Source organism: Anomaloglossus baeobatrachus, chromosome 5, assembly GCF_048569485.1.
Source record: "Anomaloglossus baeobatrachus isolate aAnoBae1 chromosome 5, aAnoBae1.hap1, whole genome shotgun sequence".
Taxonomy (NCBI): domain Eukaryota; kingdom Metazoa; phylum Chordata; class Amphibia; order Anura; family Aromobatidae; genus Anomaloglossus; species Anomaloglossus baeobatrachus.
The window spans coordinates 534331817-534353561 of NC_134357.1; the positions used below are offsets into that span (position 1 = coordinate 534331817).

At 44.7% G+C, this 21745-nt stretch overlaps 1 protein-coding gene across 2 annotated transcripts in view; it reads left to right on the forward strand.

Annotated features, from left to right (window-relative positions):
• Window positions 1-20695, forward strand: part of LOC142312144 (uncharacterized) — a 32542-nt gene extending 11847 nt beyond the window's left edge. The window contains exons 2-7 of one of the 2 annotated variants that reach the window (XM_075351042.1): window positions 7546-7683; window positions 7813-7992; window positions 8074-8197; window positions 8281-8378; window positions 8588-8669; window positions 17748-20695. In XM_075351042.1, the coding sequence (XP_075207157.1) occupies window positions 7606-7683; window positions 7813-7992; window positions 8074-8197; window positions 8281-8378; window positions 8588-8669; window positions 17748-18517 (1332 nt within the window). In that variant the 5' untranslated portion in view covers window positions 7546-7605 and the 3' untranslated portion in view covers window positions 18518-20695. The remainder of the gene's footprint in view (window positions 1-7545; window positions 7684-7812; window positions 7993-8073; window positions 8198-8280; window positions 8379-8587; window positions 8670-17747) is intronic. The other variant, XM_075351043.1, reaches the window with a different exon arrangement.
• The last annotated feature ends 1050 nt before the right edge of the window (window positions 20696-21745 follow it).

The following is a 21745-nucleotide window of genomic DNA, read 5'->3' on the forward strand; positions in this document are numbered from 1 at the left end:
TGCAGGACTTCTAAAATACCAATTGATTCTATGTAAACAGATATCTTTTCACTCTTCAATTTTGTAAAAGTTTCACTTACTTATCTTTGACTTACATGTATTGGATAGCTGAGTAAACAAATATACAATTTATACTTATTCAAATGTGTTAGTCATTTATACCACAGAACACCTCCCACCGGGGATGGGTGGAGAGCTTTGAACAAAGAGCCATTGCGAGGGATGTGGCTTATGAGGTATACTGCCATCAGTGGGTGTAGCAAGACGGCTGCCACAGGAAGTTCCAGGCACCTGACTTCCGGGTGCAGCATCCATGTTGTGACTCCCTGGGTGTACTGGGAGTGTCTGGAACTACGTAGTAAACCAGGGATACTTTTAGTGCCTGTAAATTTGCATTTCAGCATACAAAAGAGAGATTTGATTAGCACCAGATATGATGACTTCTAGAGAAGAACAATGAGGCACAGCTAGAGAAAAACATTTAGTGATTCTACAAACAGCAACAGACAGTGAATGGGGTCTTTGTTCTTCATTATAAACTCACTGGAGATTAATCTGAACTTCAATACATGGATTGCAGCCTGCCATCTAGTGGTAGTCCAACGATATTACACAACTTTTTGCAATCTTTTATATTTTTTCAGTTTTTTGTAACTAGGGTGACAGCGTTCTCAGCTCCTACTAAAAACAACATATTTATCTTTTGAACTGAGTATACAGTGCTTAATTGGATCGGCCGTTCCAACGGAGTCCTTTCTCGCCTCGTCCGCGTTTTGTAATGCGCTGACAGTGACTCGCGTCTAATACGCAGGAGAATCCGCTAACTCCAGCACCCTTACCTCAACTAAAGTGAGTTCCTTTCCCGCCTCGTTATGAAGACCTACCCCCTCATAACAGTGGCTCACGTTTAAAACGCAGAGGAATACGCTAAATCCACTTTAAGTTAACAGAACCCTTCCCGCCTCGTTTATTATCTATCCAACATTCAATATTCAACATTCAATATTTAATATTTAATATCTAATATTTAATATCTAACAAACAGTGGCTGTGTCCGCAACACAGGGGAATCGCTAGTTCTCATACTTCTGTTCAAAAACAAACAAGTTAAAAAAACTGAAAAATGCATGAACCCGTTAATTTCTCTCTAATACAAACCGAAATAACACTTGTTTTTCTTTCAAATCATTACAACTCTGTTTGCTGTACTATACAAAGGCTGCAGCCATCTCCTGTATGTTAGCCCACTGACACCTCCTTTCTCCTCACTCCAAAGAGCTGCGCTGTCTTGTCTCTGCCTGTTCACTCCTCCACCCCCCTTGTTTGTCAGCTAAAAGACAGCAGAGACTGAGCTGTGTAATTTGATCTCCGCTCTGTCTCAAACAGCTGGTGGACATATGGCCCCCACCTTTTTGCTTCCTCTGAGTGTGAGAATGTAAGGATGTAGCTGCTTCTGTGGGCTTCTGCCCCCCCTCTCGCATTCTTTGTTCTCAATAGAAAGACTGTCATGGATGCCCCTGGGCTTAACCAGACCCCCGCAGTCTGCCTCTTCGCTCTCAGTGAAGAAGAAAAAAAAACTGCAGGCAGTGGGTGATTAACTTCCCCCCCCCCGCTTTTTCACAGAACAAAGACAGCAGCCCCTTAGCCTCCGTGTGGGCACTATCAGCCCCCCTTCTCTCTAACACAGCGAAGAAATGCAGACAGCCGGATACTTTACAAAAGACCTAAAAGCCAGCACCTATAGGGTCTGGGTTTCTCTCGGTCACCGGCGAGCGACAGTCACACCGTTAGGTCTCCGGTGCACTACCATTCTCCGGACTAGTGACCACCCACCTTCACCAGGTGTCTCTCGATCCACAGGTAAAACAGCACACACAATGTATATGATGTTCTTACCGTGAAATGAAGGGTGATCAATCCTATCGAGCGACACCTGGATACTTGTGGAGTAGCCCCAGACGTCCGGAAAGTGGAAGCTCTGACTCACTCTTCTCGGTTGCCCCACACTTGGCGCGCCAACTGTCAAGGTCAGAATGACGATGATGATGAGACTCAAAGGATCTCTCGATATCCGGCTGCTGTTTCTAATTAAAAATGTCATGTGTGCACACGAGAATGAAAAATAACTGCACAGCAAGTCAGTTACATCTATCTCCATGACTGGCTCTTAACCATGTGTGTTTTTTATTGTTTGAAAGAAACTCTAGACCAAACAGTAAGGGGGTGTAAACAAAAGTTTTAGTCCAATCAGGTATCGTAGGTCAGGGCTTCATGACGTAGAGAGATCTGCATATTCTCCGTGGATTGGTCAGTCTAGGCTCCAGGAATTTCTTTGTCCATCTGTCTTGGGTGGAGAACAGGAAATAGCAGCCATCTTTACAATTACATGTGGTGGTATATACTGTGTCTAAGGAAAATACACTGAATATGCAATATACATATATACATGTTAGTAAGAAACAAAAGCATTCACAAATATGTGTGTTAGTTCACATCTACTGAAATATATAACTGAGTCTATGAAATGGCTGAATTAAGTATTTTTGGATACTCAATTCTTTATCCTCAACAACATTACATAACATCCAGCCTGTGATTGCTCCGGTGACGCCCTGCACTACTGTAGTACAGAGTATTATCCCTCCGGTCAGTGTAATACTAATGGCCCCATACACATTACATAACATCCGGCCTGTTACAGAATATTATCTCTACATACTTGTCTTATTCTGTTTGTAGGTACTGGTTAGGCTTTTTATGTTTTAGTCCACTTCTTTTGGACTGTACACTCATCTTAATGCATTTTTAATTAGAGCTGGATCCTGCCTACCCTTAAAATTGAACAATTTCAGTCCAGGAGAGGTATTAATTAGGTTTATGGTCCCATTAAAAGGGTACGCCTTATCGCTGGTTATTGGGTCCCATCAAGTGGCCAACTGGTGTGCTAAGTAAATTCATTGTTTACCCTACTTTTTATAGCAGTAATGCAGTTCCAATTTCATATATTCAATATTTGCTTGTATTGCATTTCAGAATGCAGCTGTAATTTCTTGGTTATATTATCCATGCATGTCACTAATGGACCTATACACATTAGATAACCATTGTCTGAATTGGCTGACAGTTATCTCTCCTGACTCCACCATGCATACCTGTCATGTGGAAAAATGCTATTAACCTGCAGATATTGGATTCATCTGCACGTTAATAGCATTCTGAACCTGCCTGACACCTGCACAATAATCCCCACTGCTGGGAGGAAATTAACTTTAATCCCCCCAACAGCATTCCAATTTTATGGGGGTGGTGCTGGCACGGGTTCAGTCCCTGCTCTGTGTATTGAGAGATGCTGCTGTAACCGCTCCTCGCACTGACTGACAGCTGGGTGTAATGCTGAGCGACAGTCAGTCAGTGCGGGGGTCGTGATTACAGCTGCCGCTCGCCATACCCAGAATGGTGACTGAACCAGCGCCGGTGTGCCCCCATAAATGAATCCGGAACCCTGCTGGGAGGAATAAAGTTAATTTCCCTTCTGGCAGTGGGGTTTAATGTGCAGGTGCTGGGCAGGTTCAGAATGCTATTAACCTGAAGATTAACCCCATATCTGCAGGGTAGTAGCATTTTTCCACGTGACAGGTTTGGTTTAAGCTTTACTCTGGTTTCTAAGAGAGTTGCTGTCGTACTCCTTTAGCAGAGAATTATGAGTCTTGTCTTATTCATACAGGTAAAATATATCTTTGTATTGTGTTAGCCAGTAGAGATAAAAAAAAGTTTGTTTAAAAGAACTGAGAGTCCTCATTGGTTGATACCTTTTAATGGTTAACTGAAAAGATGGTATTAATAGCAAGCTTTCGAGACTACTCAGGTCTCTTCATCAGGCATGGTATAATATAATATTATTATTATTATTATTATTATACTGAGCCTGATGAAGAGACCTGAGTAGTCTACAGTTTATACATCACCTGGGGGCTACAGTTTATACATCACAGGAGGGGCTGGGGGTTACAGTATATACAGCACAGGAGGGGCTGGGGTTACAGTGTATACATCACAGGAGGGGCTGGGGTTATAGTATATATATCACAGGAGGGTCTTGGGGCATAGACAGTACTTGAGGGGGCATACATATTAGGCCTATTTCAGACGTCAGTGATTCTGGTACGCATGTGCTAGTTTTTATATGTACCAGAATCCCTGACCTATGCAGACCCATTATAATCAATGGGTTTACGCACACATCAGTGATTTTTCACTGACCGTGTCTCCATGCGGCGCACATGCGTATCCGTGATTGCCGCACAGAAACATGTCCGTTTTTTTTCTGGCATCACTGATGTCCCACGGACCACACTATGGTGTGATCCGTGAAACACGTACCAGAAAAACACGGACATTGAAAATAAAAAGCTTTTTAAACTCACCTTCTCCAGCGATGCTGAGTTCGGCAGCTGCTTTTTGCTTCTTCCTGCCCAGCTCATTATGGCATGCATATTCATTTATGCAGCCACAGCCGACCCGGAAGTAGCTGCAGAGGTGAGAGAGCGGTGGCTGGATGCTGAATCGCGAGACACTTCAGCACCACGGACAGCAGGTGCGGGGACAGGTGAATATATGTCCATGTGCAATCACGGAGTACGGATCACGTATCACGGATTGCACATGGACAAGGGACAACCACTGTGTGCCGTGAATCACGGAGTATGAAGGGACATATGCGTGTTTAACACGTCAGTGAAGAACGTCTGTGTTTTTCACTGAGGGGCATACACGTTACTAAGGGGTATACACATTCCTGGGGGAAATACACTTTACTGTGGGGCATACAAATTACTGGTAGCATAGATATTACTAAGGGGCATATAGCTCTGGTGTTGGGGCTTATACAGCTCTAGGGGCACATACAGCTCCGATGGGGGGGCTGGGGGCATACAGATCTGGTGGGAGGGGGCTGGGGGCATACAGATCTGGTGGGAGGGGGCTGGGGCATACATATCTGGTGGGGGGGCTGGGAGCATACAGATCTGGTGGGGGGCTGGGGGCATACAGATCTGGTTGGGGGGCTGGGGGCATACAGATCTGGTGGGTGAGCTGGGGGCATACAGATCTGGTGAGGGGGCTAAGGGGCATACAGATCTGGTGGGGGGGCTGGGGGGCATACTGATCTGGTGAGGAGGCTGGGGGGCATACTGATCTGGTGAGGGGGCTGGGGGGCATACTGATCTGGTGAGGGGGCTGGGGGCATACTGATCTGGTGAGAGGGCTGGGGGGCATACTGATCTGGTGAGGGGGCTGGGGGGGCATACTGATCTGGTGAGGGGGCTGGGGGGCATACAGATCTGGTGAGGGGGCTGGGGGGCGTACAGATCTGGTGGGGGGTGGCTCGGGCATACAGATCTGGTGAGTGGGCTGGGGGATATACAGATCTGGTGAGGGGGCATACAGATCTGGTGGGGGGGTGGCTGGGGCATACAGATCTTGTGGGGCTGGGGGGCATACAAATCTGGTGTGGGGGCTGGAGGGCATACAAATCTGGTGAGGAGGCTGGGGGGCATATAGATCTGGTGAGGGGGGGTGGCCGGAGGCATATATATATAGCACTGGTGAGGAGGGGTCTGGGGCATACAGCTCTGGGTAAGTGGGGGGTCACATACAACGTTCCTTGGTGCTGCAGCTCCTTTCCCTCCAGTCTCTTTATCTGTGGCCAGAACGCAGCATGTTGCGCGGTAGCTCCGCCCAGAGATGCACTTTGTACACAAGCAGCCCAGCTGAGAGCAGTGCACTGGGCTGCAGGTGCCGGATTTAAAGCGCCGGCAGCCAGGAAAGTGCTGCTGCTGCCGACTCATAACAGCGGCAGCACACAGAGCCAGAGCAGTGAAGTAGCGCTCGGCTCTGCTCATGTGGATAGCAGGGGGAGAAAGACAGACAGGGAGAGAGCGGGTGGGCGGAGCCACGGGACACATGGCTCACGATCGTGACACCAGGACACCCGCTGTATCCGGGATGGTTGGGAGGTATGGTGAGGGGACCTACATGGACTTCACTGACCCACAAACCCAGAGGCATCAACAGTAAAGCAAGGATCAGGGTTCGGACACATATCTGCCCTACAGGGTCCACACTGCCCGCCGTACGGAGAAGGAGACTGCCACCGCAAAGGGACAGTCATGCCCCAAACACTCCACTCCACCCAACCACACTGAGAGTGCTGGGGACAGAGCAACCAAGTCGTCAGCTGGCACTGGATCTACAGGGACCTGAACCCAGCCATCCAAGGGTCCGGAGTGAGTGTAGAGACTGTTAATTACAAACCCGGTGTGGCCTCCATTACATCACATACCTCCCAGGTTCAGCTCTACTTGCGGAGGGCCTACCACCACAGCTACCATTACCACCAGCCCTGGGAGTTCCCACTTCAGCAGCGGCGGTTCCACAACATTAACTGCAACACGCAGGTGGCGTCACACAAATGACTCTTCTCTCCCCTGTAAATACTCCCCATAAAAAAAAGCACCCAGGGCACAGGACTGGGCAACGGCCACCAAAATGACATTCCCCAGTGATACACTGCCCGGGACAAAGTACCCTATTCCCTGGACGACACATATATAATCAGTTTATTTTTGTACTGTTTCTGCCTTATGTCTTTTTATTATTTAATCCTTTTGTCATTTTTTAAGCATTGTATATTAAATTTACAATTTACTAAGTTAGTTCCCTACTACTTCAAACTTACCAACAATTACAAAAAGATAAAGTATAATCTAGTTGTTTCACTTTGAGTATTCCAGAATGCAAAAAGAGTACCTTCAGGTGGTTCAGAAAGTTAGTCATGCACATGTACAAGTGTGACCCATAGGGCAGGTGTATCTCTGGCCTATCAAACTGTTGAGTTGTTTCTGCAAAAAGTGTGGTGAGGTTGTGAGAACTAGCTGTGGGGTGCACATTGTCAGCCTATGGTGATAAGTGAGTGGACAAGTGAGCGTGAAAAGCCGAGTCCCCCTTTACAGCTTGAGGCTATGTGCGCACGTGTGCGCTCTGTACCGCACCTAAAAGGTGCGCTTCAGAGCGCAGCTGAAAAGCCCCGTTCTGAAGCGCATGGTGCCGGCAGAGAACGTGCGCTCTGCGTGCTGCCTCTCCCTATAGACAGCATGCAAACCGCACGGAAGAAGTGACATGTCACTTCTTAGAATGCAGCGATTCGGGCAGCAGCCGAATCGCTGCGTTCTAATATGCCACGTGGGCACGGCTCCTGCACAATCTCCATAGACTGTGCAGGGGACGCAAGACGCATGCAGTTACGCTGTGCTGCAGATCGCAGCGTAACTGCCTGTAATACGCACAAGTGCGCACATAGACTTACAGTCATATCCAAGTCATGACTGTAGAGAGTGGGAGGTGTTCCTGATATTCTAGTGTATACAGTCTGAGAATACAACATCTACATGTTATGTCTCATTATAAGTTCCCCTAATTATCTCCTGTAACTGTCTTATTTCACTGGATTTTCATGATGTTACATATGCTCATCTTCTTCCAATTCAGGTTCCTACAGTATCAGATCTTCTATATATAAGAGAATTTTCTTGTTTTGACCCTTCAAGGATGGATAGGGAAAGGGACAAGATGGCAGAAAGGATATTACACCTCACCCTAGAGCTCCTCTTCCGGCTTACTGGAGAGGTGAGAGATTCTGATGACGTCACATTACATCATTCTTATCTATGGGAATAACAGATGGACAGAACTGGAGAGGTGAGGACTCTGGAAATGTCTGTAGTGAGATTTATTACTGTGTCTCTCCATAACCAGGATTACACAGTAGTGCGGAAGACCTCTAGTGAGCCCTGTCAGGACCCCGTGTCTGAGGGATGGGGAAGATCCCTGAGCCCAATCACAGGACTTCCACCTCACCCCCTGATACATGAGGACATCAATGACCAGAAGATCCTAGAACTCACCTACAAGATGATCGAGCTGCTGACTGGAGAGGTGACACTGTTGGGAATGCTGGCACATTATACAGTAACGCTATGAAGAGATCGGGGGTGACTGTATCATTGTATGTGTCAGGTTCCTATAAGGTGTCAGGATGTCGCCGTCTATTTCTCCATGGAGGAGTGGGAGTATTTAGAAGGACACAAAGATTTATACAAGGACGTCTTGATAGAGGTTCCCCAGCCCCTCACATCACCAGGTAATAGACAGGACTAAATACACACGGCCTATAATTATCTGTATGTAAGGAATGAATTCAGTCCCTGTATGTGTTTCCTCCAGTTCTATCCAGTGAGAGGACAACACCACAGAGATGTCCCCGTCCTCTTCTTCCACAGGACCATAAACAAGAAGATCCCGATGTTCCTCAGGATCATCAGGTAGATGGAGAGAAGGTGTCATGAAATCGCCCTATGATGTGTAGACGGCTGTGAAGGTCTTGTGCTCAGTCTTGTTTTATCCTCCAGTATTATATGTGTTATACTTGTGTAATGAGAACGATGGAGATGGCAGGATTAGAGCTGATCATAGATGTGACTTCTCCATCTGTTTGTGACGTTTTTGTTTTTTTTTGCAATATTTGTTTTAGAGCAAAGGTCTTAATACTACAGAGACATATGTGAGCAGTGTCGAGTGGTATAAAGAGGAGATTCCTACACATGACTACCCAGGTGAGTAGTAATCATGACAGATTCTTCTCACGCAATGTCTGTGGCTGCTTTATTGGCGGTGTAGTCTGGCCATGTCACAATCAATCGATCACCATTCTTCATCTATACCAATACATGCTCCTCTACCCATTATTTGGGGTACTAAAAGTCATTCTTTTAGAGTTAGAATTTGTTTTCGCCAGAACTTACAGCCAGGAAAATTTATTCTATCCTATGGATTTAAAAGATGCTAATACTGAACAGTCCAGATCACATGACCTTTTTAAATGCCTCCCAAAATGTAGTAAGGACAAAAAAAATGGATTTCATAATTTAATATAATTTAATTGCTAACAGACTAAAGAGTGAATACAGCAGAGGAGATCCAGTAAAACATAACCTTTAAAGGGAATCTGTCACTAGGATTTTCCCTTATAAACTGCGGCCACCACCAGTGAGCCCTTTTATACAGCATTCTAGAATACTGCATATAAGAGCCCAGGCCACTCTGCATAACGTAAAAAGGCCTTTATTATAATTAGTTAGTGGGCGGTCGGATCAGATTGATGTCACTGCTTTTGGGTCTGGCGCTTCCTCTCTTCCTTCCATCGCCGTCCTCCTTCCCAGCTCTGTGTGGATGACGCGTCCTACGTCTTCAACACAGAAGTCTCGGTGGTGCTCCTGCGCATGCGCACATTGATCTGCCATGCTGAGGGCAGAGCAATGTACTGTAATGTGTAGGCGCGAGGAAAGGTCAAAGACCGCCCATAAACTCCATTATGTCGATCAAAAAGAATTCAGATTACTGCACAATCTCTCTTGAAATGGGGAGCACTAACACTGTCTCTACTTTTCTGGTTAGAATTCACAGTAGACCCAATGGTCCGCCATAAATGAGTGCAACTCCAGTTAAGTGGACTATATTACAAAGTTTTCTCTAAATATCTAACATCTCATCTGGCAGAAAATATTGGCCCCTATGATAGTTTTGATTTCCAAGAACTACCAGGCCCCATTGTCACAAGTGTGTCACGGCCTGATGTGATCTCAAGAGAATCTTGGTTCAGAAGGTCACAGCATATAATTGATCACAGGTCCTCTTTGGTGCCTGCTTGTTGTTTACCCTGAGTTGGAGCTTATTTAATTCCATCCGGTGCTAAATTGGTTAAGGGTTCCTTTTTATCCTGCTGTGATTTAACGGGTAGTGTTTTCTTTTTGTTTTTTTGGTTTTTTTTTTCAAATCAAGATTTATTGAAGAAAATGTAGTCAATACAAAACATTCAAAGACATTTTTTAAGTGATTACATAAGACTATTAAAGAGATCCAAGAAAAAGGAAACCGAGAATGACATATCTAGTAGATAAAACGATACATGGATCTCAATATCTGAGTAAAAACAGTGATATTGATCTATTTTCAAATTAAAGCATTATCGAAGAGCTAGTAGGAATAGCGAAAAGAAGAAAAAGAAAGAAGTAGAATAGAAACCTTAAAGGGAACCTGTCAGCAGAAATTTTGCACTAAACCTAAAAGATTCCCCCTCTGCAGCTCCTGGGCTGCATTCTAGCAAGGTTCCTGTTGTTATTGTGCCCCCTTTTAGACCAAAATAAATACTTTATAAAGTGGTAACTTTTCCTATGCAAATCTTGTTAATGGTACATGGGGGCGGGCTGTCTGGTGTCCGTTATCCTGCCTCCTGCTGCTTTACGCCGTCCCCCATCGCTCAATTTCATACTTCAGGACGCCGCCCAGTGCGCCCGAGGTCTCGCGCGTGCGCCGTGCCACTCTAGCGGGACTGTGCACACTGTGACCGCTGGTGACGTGTTGCGCAGGCGTGAGATTATGGGCGGCGCTGTGATTTTCATCAGCAAGTACCCGCCCATAATCTCGTGCCCGCGCTTTCCCCTCTGCCTCCACCGTTCTGCGCAAGCGCTGGCCTGATGACCACACGTCACTTCTTTCCCATCTTGCTAAGAAGTGACGTGGACTCATCTGGACACCAGACAGCCCGCCCCCGTGTACGATTAACAAGATTTGCATAGGAAAAGGTACCACTTTATAAGGTATTTATTTTGGTCTAAAAGGGGGCACAATAACAACAGGAACCTTGCTAGAATGCAGCCCAGGAGCTGCAGAAGGGGAATCTTTTAGGTTTAGTGCAAAATTTCTGCTGACAGGTTCCCTTTAAGTAAGAGGGGAAAAAAGGAAAAAGAAAACAAAGCCCTGCATTAGAGGTTCAAGCCTCACTTCTCTCTGTCACCCCATACTAGACATGGTTCACTAACTTTCAATCCACAGTCCAAATTCCACAGATTCTCTGTACATAATCCAGGGGGTCCACACCTTCAGCACCCTTTCTGAAGTGTCTGTTGCCTGTCCTAGAAGTTCCTCCATCCTAAAAATCTCATTGAATTCTGAAACCAGATCAGATTTAGAAGGTGTCACTACCTGTTTCCACCATCTGGGGATCAGCCTCCTGGCGGCTGCCAGAAAATGCCTAAGGATGCTCTTCTTGTATTTAGCAATGGAGAGCTCACTTAGAGACAAAAGGGCAAGCTCAGGGGTAGGCCGAATCCCCATACCTTGCTAAATAGAACAAATACATCTCTCCAGAATGCCCTAATAGAGGGGCATTGCCACCAGATATGTACAGTATGTACGAGCCTCTTTCTCTCAGACATCTCCAACAGGTGTCTGATGAACCAGGGAACAGCTTTAATTGTCGTCGGGCATCTATACCACCGTATCAAGATATTGTAGCTTCTCTCCTGCGTCAGAGCACACATAGAAGAGTGCTTAGTGAACAGTAGTATCTTGGCACGGTCATCCTCAGAAAGGCGTCTCCCCAGATCCTCCTCCCATTTGGTGAAGCAAAAAAGTTGTGAACCTCTAGTAGTCACCGTGTCCAGAAACAGGTTGTACAGCAATGAGACCGGATGGGCAGGAGGGTACCTATCCAAGCAAAGCTGTTCAAAAGCAGTAGGAGGTCTAAAAATATTGTCGCATGGGGTTAAAGACCTAATATAGCTTTTCACCTGCTCGTATAAAAACCAAGCCCCCGGAGGAACCAGTGCTTCTGGGAAAAGAGATGATAGAGATCTAATCTCTGAGTTGTCTATGTAGTCTTTGACCATGGAATGATCTTGTTTCTTCTTATGCAATATGGATTGGCCAGATACACCTGCTGGAAACCCCGGGTTTTCGTAAAGTGGAGTGAGCAGACCAGGGATAGTGGTTAGCTTAATCGCCTCCAAATTTCTCCTGACCCACCTAGACAAATTTTATACTAGAAATGATGTCTCTCGCACAGAATTAGGAATGCTTTCTGGCAACCAAATCTCAGCCAATGGGCCATTGTCTGTCTTGTTATACTCGATATTCACCCAACACTCATCTCCTCTGTTATGGAAGAGATCCAAAATACAGGTTCCCAAGGCCGCAAAACGGTAGAGCCGGAAGTCAGGTAAACCTGCCCCTCCATTTTAGTCTAGTTCTACGCAAAATCTGATAGGAGGTGCAGGATCTTTTGTTGGCCCAGACAAATTTATTTATCAGAGTCTTAAGTCTGGAAAAGAAGGAGGCCGGAAGGCAAATGGGAAGAGCCTGAAAAAAGTATAAAAGACGGGGCAAAAGGTCCATCTTGACCACATTGATCCTGCCAAACTAGGAAAGGTTCAGCTTGTTCCATGTTGATATATCCTGTTCAATAGAATGGATCGCCTTGTGGAAGTTCAGACGCGGAAGACTATCCAGGTCCTTAGATATTTTAATACCAAGATAGGAGATTCCGAGGCCCATTTGTATGGTAATGAGCTACGGAGTTGCGACACCAATTGGGCCGGCATAGTTACATTAAGGATTTCAGATTTATGTGAATTCACCTTGAAATTGCTGAGGCGACCAAAGCCAGAAAACTCCGATATCAGATTTGGTATGGTGGTGACCGGGGACGTGATGTAAAGGAGCAGGTCATCAGCAAAAATAGCCAACTTATGGTCCACACCCCTAACAGACAGTCCTCTGATAGACTATTTAGATCTGATCACCTCAGCGAGGAACTCCATGGTCAACACATATAACAGTGGCGAGAGTGGACAACCCTGTCTCGTGCCATTACTAATGCAAAAAGGCCGAGGCAAGGAACCATTTATTTTAACCTGCGCAGTTGGTGTGGCATATAATACTGTGATTCAATTTAACATGTTCTCCTGTAGTCCAATACTTTTAAGTGCCAGGAACATAAACTCCCAATGCACCCTGTCGAAGGCCTTTTCCGCGTCTATCGACAGGGCGCACATAGGAATCCCCCTCCTCCAGGCCCAATCCATCAGAGAGACAGTCTTTATAATATTATCTCTCGCCTCTCTACCCGAGACGAAGCCCACCTGGTCGTTGTTGATCAGTGCTGGAAGGTTGGGTTTCAACCTATTAGCTGTTAGTTTTGCATAGAAGTTAATATCTGTATTTATGAGGGAAATCAGCTGATAGTTACTGCAGAGAAGAGGATCTTTCCCATGTTTATGGATTACAGTAATATGAGCTCTGAGAGCCTGTTGTGGGAACCTACCCCCGGAGGACACAAAATTACACTTAGTAAGGAATAATGGGCTCAGCAGCTCTGAGAATTCCTTATAATAGCCCACAGTAAAACCATCTGGGCCAGGACTCTTTCCCTTTTTGGCTTCCTTTATAACTGCGGCCACCTCCTCCAAGGTAAATTCCCTTTCCAAGTCAGACCATACTTCTGCCGGCAGTGACGGAAATCTATGTAGTCTGAGGTAGTCCTCAATTTTCTTTTTTAGCATGTCTGTCGGCAGATCAGCATAATGTCCTTTTATATTGTACAAAGCTTCGTAGTAATAAGAAAAGCTAGATATAATATCTTTTGTACTATGGACCTTAGGACCTCCCTCACTGCTGACACAAGGGATGTTGGTGGTCGCTGTTTTTGGGTGGAGGGCTCTTGCTAGTAATTTGCCGCTTCTATCTCCCATGTGGTAAAACTTACTTCTCATTCTATCTTGCCATGCTCTTGATTTCTGATCTAAAATGCTCAACAGTTTTTGACGTGCTGTGGAGAGCTGACTGAAAATCAGGGGCGATAGACCTTGTTTGTGTTTTTTTTCTAAATTTGCTATGGACAACAACAAGTCCTTTTATCTCTAGAGCTCTCTCCCTTTTGAGTCATGAGCCATGAGAGATAAAGATTCCACTCACCACACATTTCAATGCCTCCCATTTTATTGATGACGAAGAAGGGTCTCCCCCATGGTACAGCATGAAATTTTGTATAGCTTGAGATACCTCTGCCTGACACAGGGGGTCTCGCAACAGGTTTTCATTCAAACGCCAGGTTAGGCCCTGCCCACCCTGGGACCCAAAATTCAAGCTCAGGTATACTGGCGCGTGGTCAGACCACAGGATAGATCCAATCTCCGCCTCAACCTGGAAATCTAGCAGAGAATGAGAAATAAAAAAATAATTTATTATTCTACTGTAGGTCTGATGTACCTGGGAAAAGAAAGTGAAGTCCTTATCCTCAGGGTGGAGTATCCTCCACACCTCAACCAATCTCATGCTGTGAGCTAAAGCTTTTAAATCTCTACTTATGGAGAAGGGGATACGAGGACCTGCCCGAGGAGACATCTAAGGTTGGATTTAGAGGGACATTAAAGTCACCTCCCATAATTACCGGAGAGGAGTCTGCAAAATCCTCGAGAAGACGCATACATTTTAGATGAAATTGCTTCTGGCTTTGGTTGGGGCTGTATATATTAGCAATTACAAATCTGAAATTCTTCCAGGACACCTGGAGAAAGACGTACCTACCTGTGGGATCAATAAGAGATTTTAGGACTTCTGGCATTAAGGATCTGTGGAAGGCTATTGAAACACCCCTGTATTTGATTCTGGGTTTGTACTTATGAACCATGTCGGATAATTCCTCGTGCTTAATTTGGGGATCGAATCTGGCCGAAAATGCGTTTCCTGCAACAGCAGGACCTCTACTTTTTGCTTGTGGCATGAAAAAACTATTTGTCGTCTCTTCTCGGGCACATTCAGACCTTTAACATTGTAAAACAGAATTTAATCCTATCCATAGTCTATCTGAAACAGGACTGAGCCTAGGAGAATAGGGGCTATCTGCCACTCGCACGGAAAGGATGGAGGAGAGAAAGCAAAGATAAAGAGTAAGATAGAGCAAGAGAAAGAGAAGATTGTGACAGGGCAAAGAAAAGCTAGACAAGCCCTGTGAATCATTTTGTGCTGGGTTTAGATGGCGTATCGCCACTTCTTGCACCAACGAAGGAGGAAGTGGAAGCCAAGGGCCTAGGAGCTCTTCACCTCCCCCCCTCCTCCGTCTACTATGTATTATAACTATGCTATGTTTAATGAAAGAATCATCGCTGACACAATAAGAACCTATATACATATACAGAGCAGTTCAACCTCAATTTCAGAAACTCGAACTAGACCAGCTGCACAATGCTCAATGCTGGAGGGACAGTTACTGTCTCAATCTACTAGAGAAACTAGTGAGGAACACATTTCTTGAACAGTTATAGATAACATTAACTTTAGAGTCCCAATCCAGATCTCTCCGGAATCCCAACCACTCATGAACATTACAGCCCCGATGGGCTCCATCATTGACCAGGTGGTGTGCATCAAACATTCAAACTCAGACGCTCATTAAGCAACACCCATCCCACGTGATCTGGAGACCTCAAGTGTCTTTTGCCGCCTCGGATTGGGTCCGGGTCTTGTTTTTCTTGTTCCGATGAGCCGTGATCCATCTTAGAGGGGAGACGGAAAGCCCGGGAGCCGAGAGCCACTCTGGGAGATCCACCATCGAAATTTTAAAGGTTCGCAGGAAGTTGGCGAGGTCACCCAGCGAACGGAAAGTAGCCTTCTTCCCCTCCTTGCTGGCTGTCAGGTTGAATGAAACCCCCACCTATATGGAATGTCTATTTCCTTCAGTTGGTGCAGGAGGGGTCTTAAAGCTCTTCTCTGTAATAGAGTACGCCTGGCCAAATCTGGGAAGAGGGAGATCTGAGTGTCCATAAAGGTGATCGGACTATAGTCACGTGCAGCACGCATGATAGACTCTTTTATTTTGAAAAAATGAACCCAGCAGATGACGTCGCGGGGTCTGGAGTCTGAAGCTGATCTAGGACCAATGGCTCTATGTATTCTGTCCAGCTCCACTGAATGAGGCCCTCTCTCCCAGTAGCTGTTTGAATAAATTCTGCGCAACACAGTCCAGTTCACTATTACTCACTGTTTCAGGTATGCCTCTTATCCGGATGTTATTCCGCCTATTGCGGTTTTCAATGTCCTCTAGGCCCCCTGCCAGCTCTTCCAGCTTGTTGGAGTTACTGAGAATGGCTTCTCTGTGTGCCTGCAGCTCACACAGCACCTCATCCTGTGTCTTTTCCACCTCCTCCACTCTCACAGTAAATGCAGCAGTGAGAGACTGGAGCTCCTTCCTGTGTGCAGCTTCTAGCCTGCCAATGCAGCTCTCCAGATCTTTTTTAGTGGGGAGTGATTTTAGTTATTTGCTAATCTCTGACAGGGCCATGTCTTCTATCCCCTCCATGAGCCCCTCTTGAGATTCTTCTGGAGTTATACTGCCTGGACTGCTCCATGCCCGCTGAGAACTCTCAACAGCATGGGAAGCTGGTGCCATCTTTGTCTTCACTGAACGGGGAGTCTTCTGTGAGGTGAGTGGGGATCCATGATTTAAGAAGCGCTCCATGCGTGCCGGTGCTTTATTTTCGGTCTGGCCGGTTGTGGAGGGCTTCCGAGGTCTGCCCATAAGATCAGAGCAGCGGGGATTCAAGTTTAGACGGCAGGATCAGGGGAGATTGCAGAGAGCTCCGGGCTCAAGCTTCTTACCCGGCCATTAGCAAGCCACACCCCCTTAACAGGTAGTTTTAATCTGCTATAAAGATCCACTTCTCACTCCTCCCTATTCTATGCTATCCACTTTGAAAGAGCCTGTCTCTGGAGAAGCTTAGATGTTCACTTTTGTTGCAGCTAAGACGTTTTCTGCAGGAGAAGCTGTGGAGTGCTATTTGTTGTGTCTTTCCCCACCTGTTTGTCTTACCTTCCTCATGTTCTTTTATTGCAGTGGTGAGACTAGTGTCTCGCTGGCCTTAACACTAGTCAGGGTGGTTTTAGGGGCAGCAAAGCCCTAGGCACATGACAGTGCACGGGGAATGGACCCGTGTAGGAGCTTCGGGAGTGCAGGGATCAGCATGAGGTGAGTTTTAGGAGGTGACCCCACTCCCCTATCCCTAGCGCCAGGGCCTTGCGTTGTATTGCTTCCCTGGTTTTTCCTGTGTATTGCGCTGCTCATCGGGAGTCCTCTCGCACCTGGTGTTGACACCCATAGTCTTATTACCCAGAGATGTTTCACCATTAGTTACTACATCATTGATGATGAAGACTGTCCAAGTGAAGTGCAATCATTTTAGTAGATATGTTATTGCCTATAGTCACAATTTACAGTACAGTAGTTAGTGTCCAAGATACTCTAAATTAACCACTTCCCGCAGCCAGTTTTATGTTCCTAACCAGGCCCCATATTTCACATCTGACGTGTCACTTTACATTTTAATTACTTTGGAATGCTTAATCTGAGTCCAGTAACTCTGAGAATGGTGGGGGAAAGGGTTTTATGTGTTACACTGTACTGTACGTTACTGTTAAAATTAGGTTAATTATTTAGCTTTATTTTCTGAAATAATTAGAAATTTGACAAAAACCGTTGAAAAATAAGAAATGCTCAAACAAAACATGCCTTTATAACAGATAGTGATACCACACAAGATTAAATAAATTGCATTCACTGTATTCACTTGAAGCTACTAGCCATGTGGTAACCTCTATATTTTTCTGACAAATAATGAATGTAAGTGGATTCTTGTTATTTTTGCGGGTTCCTACTTTGTGGCTTACTATTAGATAGGCAACTGTTTTTGTTTTAATAATTAAATTTTACGACATAACTTGCAATTCCTCTAGATAGCTTAAAAATGTTATAAAGATATTTTTGAATAAAAAATCTGCTTAAAAATATATTTTTTTCTTAGCAGATGATATCACACAAGATATAACTGAAGTGAATGTCCCTATTCCAGCTATGCCATCATCCCTTCACAGCAAAGAATTATCATCTGATCCTGTTAAAATTTTTCTACCTTCTAATTTATCCCAGACTATTAAGAAGAATAAAATTCACAAAAGAGACATTGAAATTCCAACTTCTGTTCCAGAAAAGAAGCCATTTACAAATATCGAATATGGAAACAGTTTTTCCCTTAAAATGTGTTTTGCTACACGTCAAAAAATTCACACAAAGAAGAAAAGATTTTCTCCTTCAGAGTATGGGAAGTATTTTAATCGGAGATCAGAGCTTGGTAGAAATGAGGGAGTTCAGCTATATTCTTGTTCAGAATGTGGAAAACATTTTCAAAATAATTCAAAACTTGGTAAACACCATAGAATTCACACAGGGGAGAAGCCCTATTTATGCTCAGAATGTGGGAAATGTTTTGCCGATCAGTCAACTCTTGTTGCACACCAGAGAATTCACACAGGAGAGAAACCACATTTATGTTCAGAATGTGGGAAATGTTTTGCAAAGAAATCAAATCTTAATACACATCAAAGAACTCACACAGGGGAGAAACCATTTTCATGTTCGGAATGTGGAAAATGTTTTAATCGGAAATCAATTTTGGTTGGTCATCAGAGAACTCACATAGGGGAGAATCCATTTCATATTCAGAATGCAGGAAATGTTTTACCACAAATTGATTCGGTCAAGAAATCAAAAATTTCACATGGGAAGAAGCCATAATAATGTTTCACTTTTGGGTGGTATAAAAATAGCTCCCAAGCAGCACGCTCGCTTTCTTATGGTCATTTTTGACTCAGAACTTTCCTTCATTCCAACCACTTACTCAACTCGCTCATGTCGCCTGCATCTAAAAAAATCTCCAGAATACAACCTTTTTTAACTATTGAAACTGCAACAACGCTTACGGTCGCTCTTAAGGGGGCTTTACACGCAACGACATCGTTAACGAGATGTCGTTGGGGTCACGGAATACGTGACGCACATCCGGCCTTGTTAGCGGCGTCGTTGCGTGTGAAACGTATGAACGACCGAAAACGATCAAAAATACTCACCTGATCGTTGACACATCGTTCAAATATCGGTGCTGGTGCAGGACGCAGGTTGTTCGTCGTTCCTGAGGCAGCACACATCACTACATGTGATACCCCAGGAATGACGAACAACACGAGGTTGGCGTGTCTTTTTTTCGGCTGCTCTCCGCCCCTCCGCTTCTATTGGCCGCCTGCCGTGTGACGCCGCATGAACTGCCCCCTTAGAAAAGAGTCAGTTCGCCGGCCACAGCGACGTCGCTAGGCAGGTAAGTATGTGTGACGTGGACTAACAATATTGTGCACCACGGGCAGCGATTTGCCTGTGACACACAAACGACGGGGGCTGGTGCTTTCACGAGCGACATCGCTAGCGATGTCGCTGCGTGTAAAGCAGTCTTTATTCATTCTCGTCAGGCCTATTGCAACTGTCTACTGTTTGGAGAGGAGAAAGTTTTGTAAGAGGGAAACCATTCTGTCCAGAATGTGGCAGCCAGGATCGTATTTTTGTCCAGCCAATATACCGATGCCTCCATCTTGAGTCAGTTATCACACTGGTTACCCATCCACCACAGAGAACAATATAAACCTATCGCTTTCACCAATAAATCTCTACACAGTTCTGCACCACCCTACATCTCCTCCCTCATCTCTGTCTAACAGCATACCCATGATCTCCATTCTGCAAGTGATCTAAGACTAAATATCTCCTTAATCCAGACCTCGCACCTCCGTCTCCTAGACTTCTCTCGTGCAGTGCTATTTGTCACAGGTGAAAGACAGTCATGTGGTTTCTGGCTATAGGTCACAGGGTTTGGCTGCGCAAAATGCTCCCTGACTTTCTATTGTACATGCTGTCAGTATTCATTGTAATAAGTAGCTTCCCTGCTGGATTTTCATCTTTCCCCCTTTTGAACCAAGCTGATGATCATCAGTATTCTCCTGGTGCTTAAATACTCCCTGCTGCCCTGGACTGGTGCTGGTGATATTATTCTATTCATTTTAGCTCTGGTTGCAAGCAGGTAGTAGTATTGTTGCTGAAGATTGCTGAACTCCTGTCTGTGTCATCTGTGGATAAGTAGTTCATGCTTTTCCCTCTTGCGTCCCACTTGAGACTTTCTTTAGCATTTAGTGCGGTTGACGAAGAGGTCATCCCATCTATTCCCTATCCGGCACTAGGGATACCTAGGCTCAGGTATCCGGCGTGGCGCATAGGTTCCGTACCTATCTAGAGTTGTGAGGGACCCCAGGGAGCAGCTGTAGGTTTGGTCAACAATCACTATTTCCTCCTTCCCTAGATGCAGTGGTACCCTTCCCTTACCTTTCGCTACTCGCTTGATACTTCCCCGTACCTAGCGTAACATTATCACCAGCCAAACGCTGTGACCTTCTATAGCCAGAAACCGCATGACTGACTCACCTGTGACACTGGTTTTATGAAATGCACTACCCCGGACAATCCGACGAATACCTAGCCCGCACATTTTTGAGCATGCTTTAAAAACACATTTTTAGACAGGCTGGTCAATTCACTTCACTAATGTTCCCCTGTTCCTCCTTTGAACATATCCTCAGAGAATCTGGTCTTGTTTATTTATTTGTCTCCACGTCCTCTATGCACCCAATAGTACTTGGTAACTGTACTTGGATCAATACTGGCTGATGACTGGATCATGCAGCTTTATATCATAACCCCTATTTATTATAATGATGGCCAGACCATACATGAGAAGCACATTCTACCTTTCGTGTCCACTCCTCCCCCCCATTTCCTTATAGATTGTAAGCTTGTGAGCAGGGGGGCGCTCACTCCTCATGTAACTGTTGAATTGTGTATTACTTTGTAATGTCTTTATTGTCTCAGTTGTAAAGCGCTGCAGAATATGTTGGCGCTACATAAATAAAATTATTATTATAATACCCAAAAATCATATTTTGTTGACCACCAAGAAGATCTTAACGGGAAGAAACCATATAATTTGAGAAACATAAAAAACATATAACAGTCAATCAAAGTATCAACCAAAAAGAGAAAAGCAATTTAGAACCAGGGCTATGGAGTCGTGGAGTCTGAGTCGGAGCTCATTTTGGTGGACTCCTAAAATATATAATAAATTGGGTACAGTAGTTCAATGCAGAATGTACTGAATATTTTTTCATAGGAATTTAGGAAAGTTATGAAATGTCCTATAAATGGCTGTTCTATTCCTGATCTAAGGCTACATTCACACACAGCATTTTTGCTTCGTTTTTTGAGGATACGTTTGTCAGCTGCAACAACAGATCAGCTTTTTAACAAACCGCATCACCTGAAAGTTTTTTTAGTTCATAAATAATGCTTTCAATAGCAAAAGCATATTAGAAAAAGGCCACAAAAACTGACATGCTCATTCTTTGTGAGGATCCTCACAAAACGATGTGTCTGAATGTCCTATCTTGAAACTTATTGCCTTTGCTGGGATGCCCAGAGTCACTGCATTTCACTGAATTATTTTGCCATCAATGTTCGATATGTTTGTAAGAAGAAAGAAATTGTTAGCAAGACACTGGCAGTAAAAGATACTAAAGCTCATCACACCAGCCAGTTTCTCCAGGCCTTAGTGGAAAAAGTTCTGCAAGATTACGAACTCAAAAAAGAGCAGGTACTTGCTATTGTAAAAGACAATGCTTCAAACATGATAAGTATAATTAAACTGATAAATGAGAGTACTGAACAACAGCTAGAAGAAAATTTAGGATTCAGTATGTGTGAGATGGAGCCACAGGGCTGTTCATGTAACTGAGGAACAAACAGATATTACAACAGAAGAACAGCAAAATGATACTTTTGGATTAGATGATCTTGTTGAAGCTGCTTCAAAACACTTTCATATTCAGAATCCTGTTATGAAGAGAATGGCACTCACCAGATTCTTGCTGT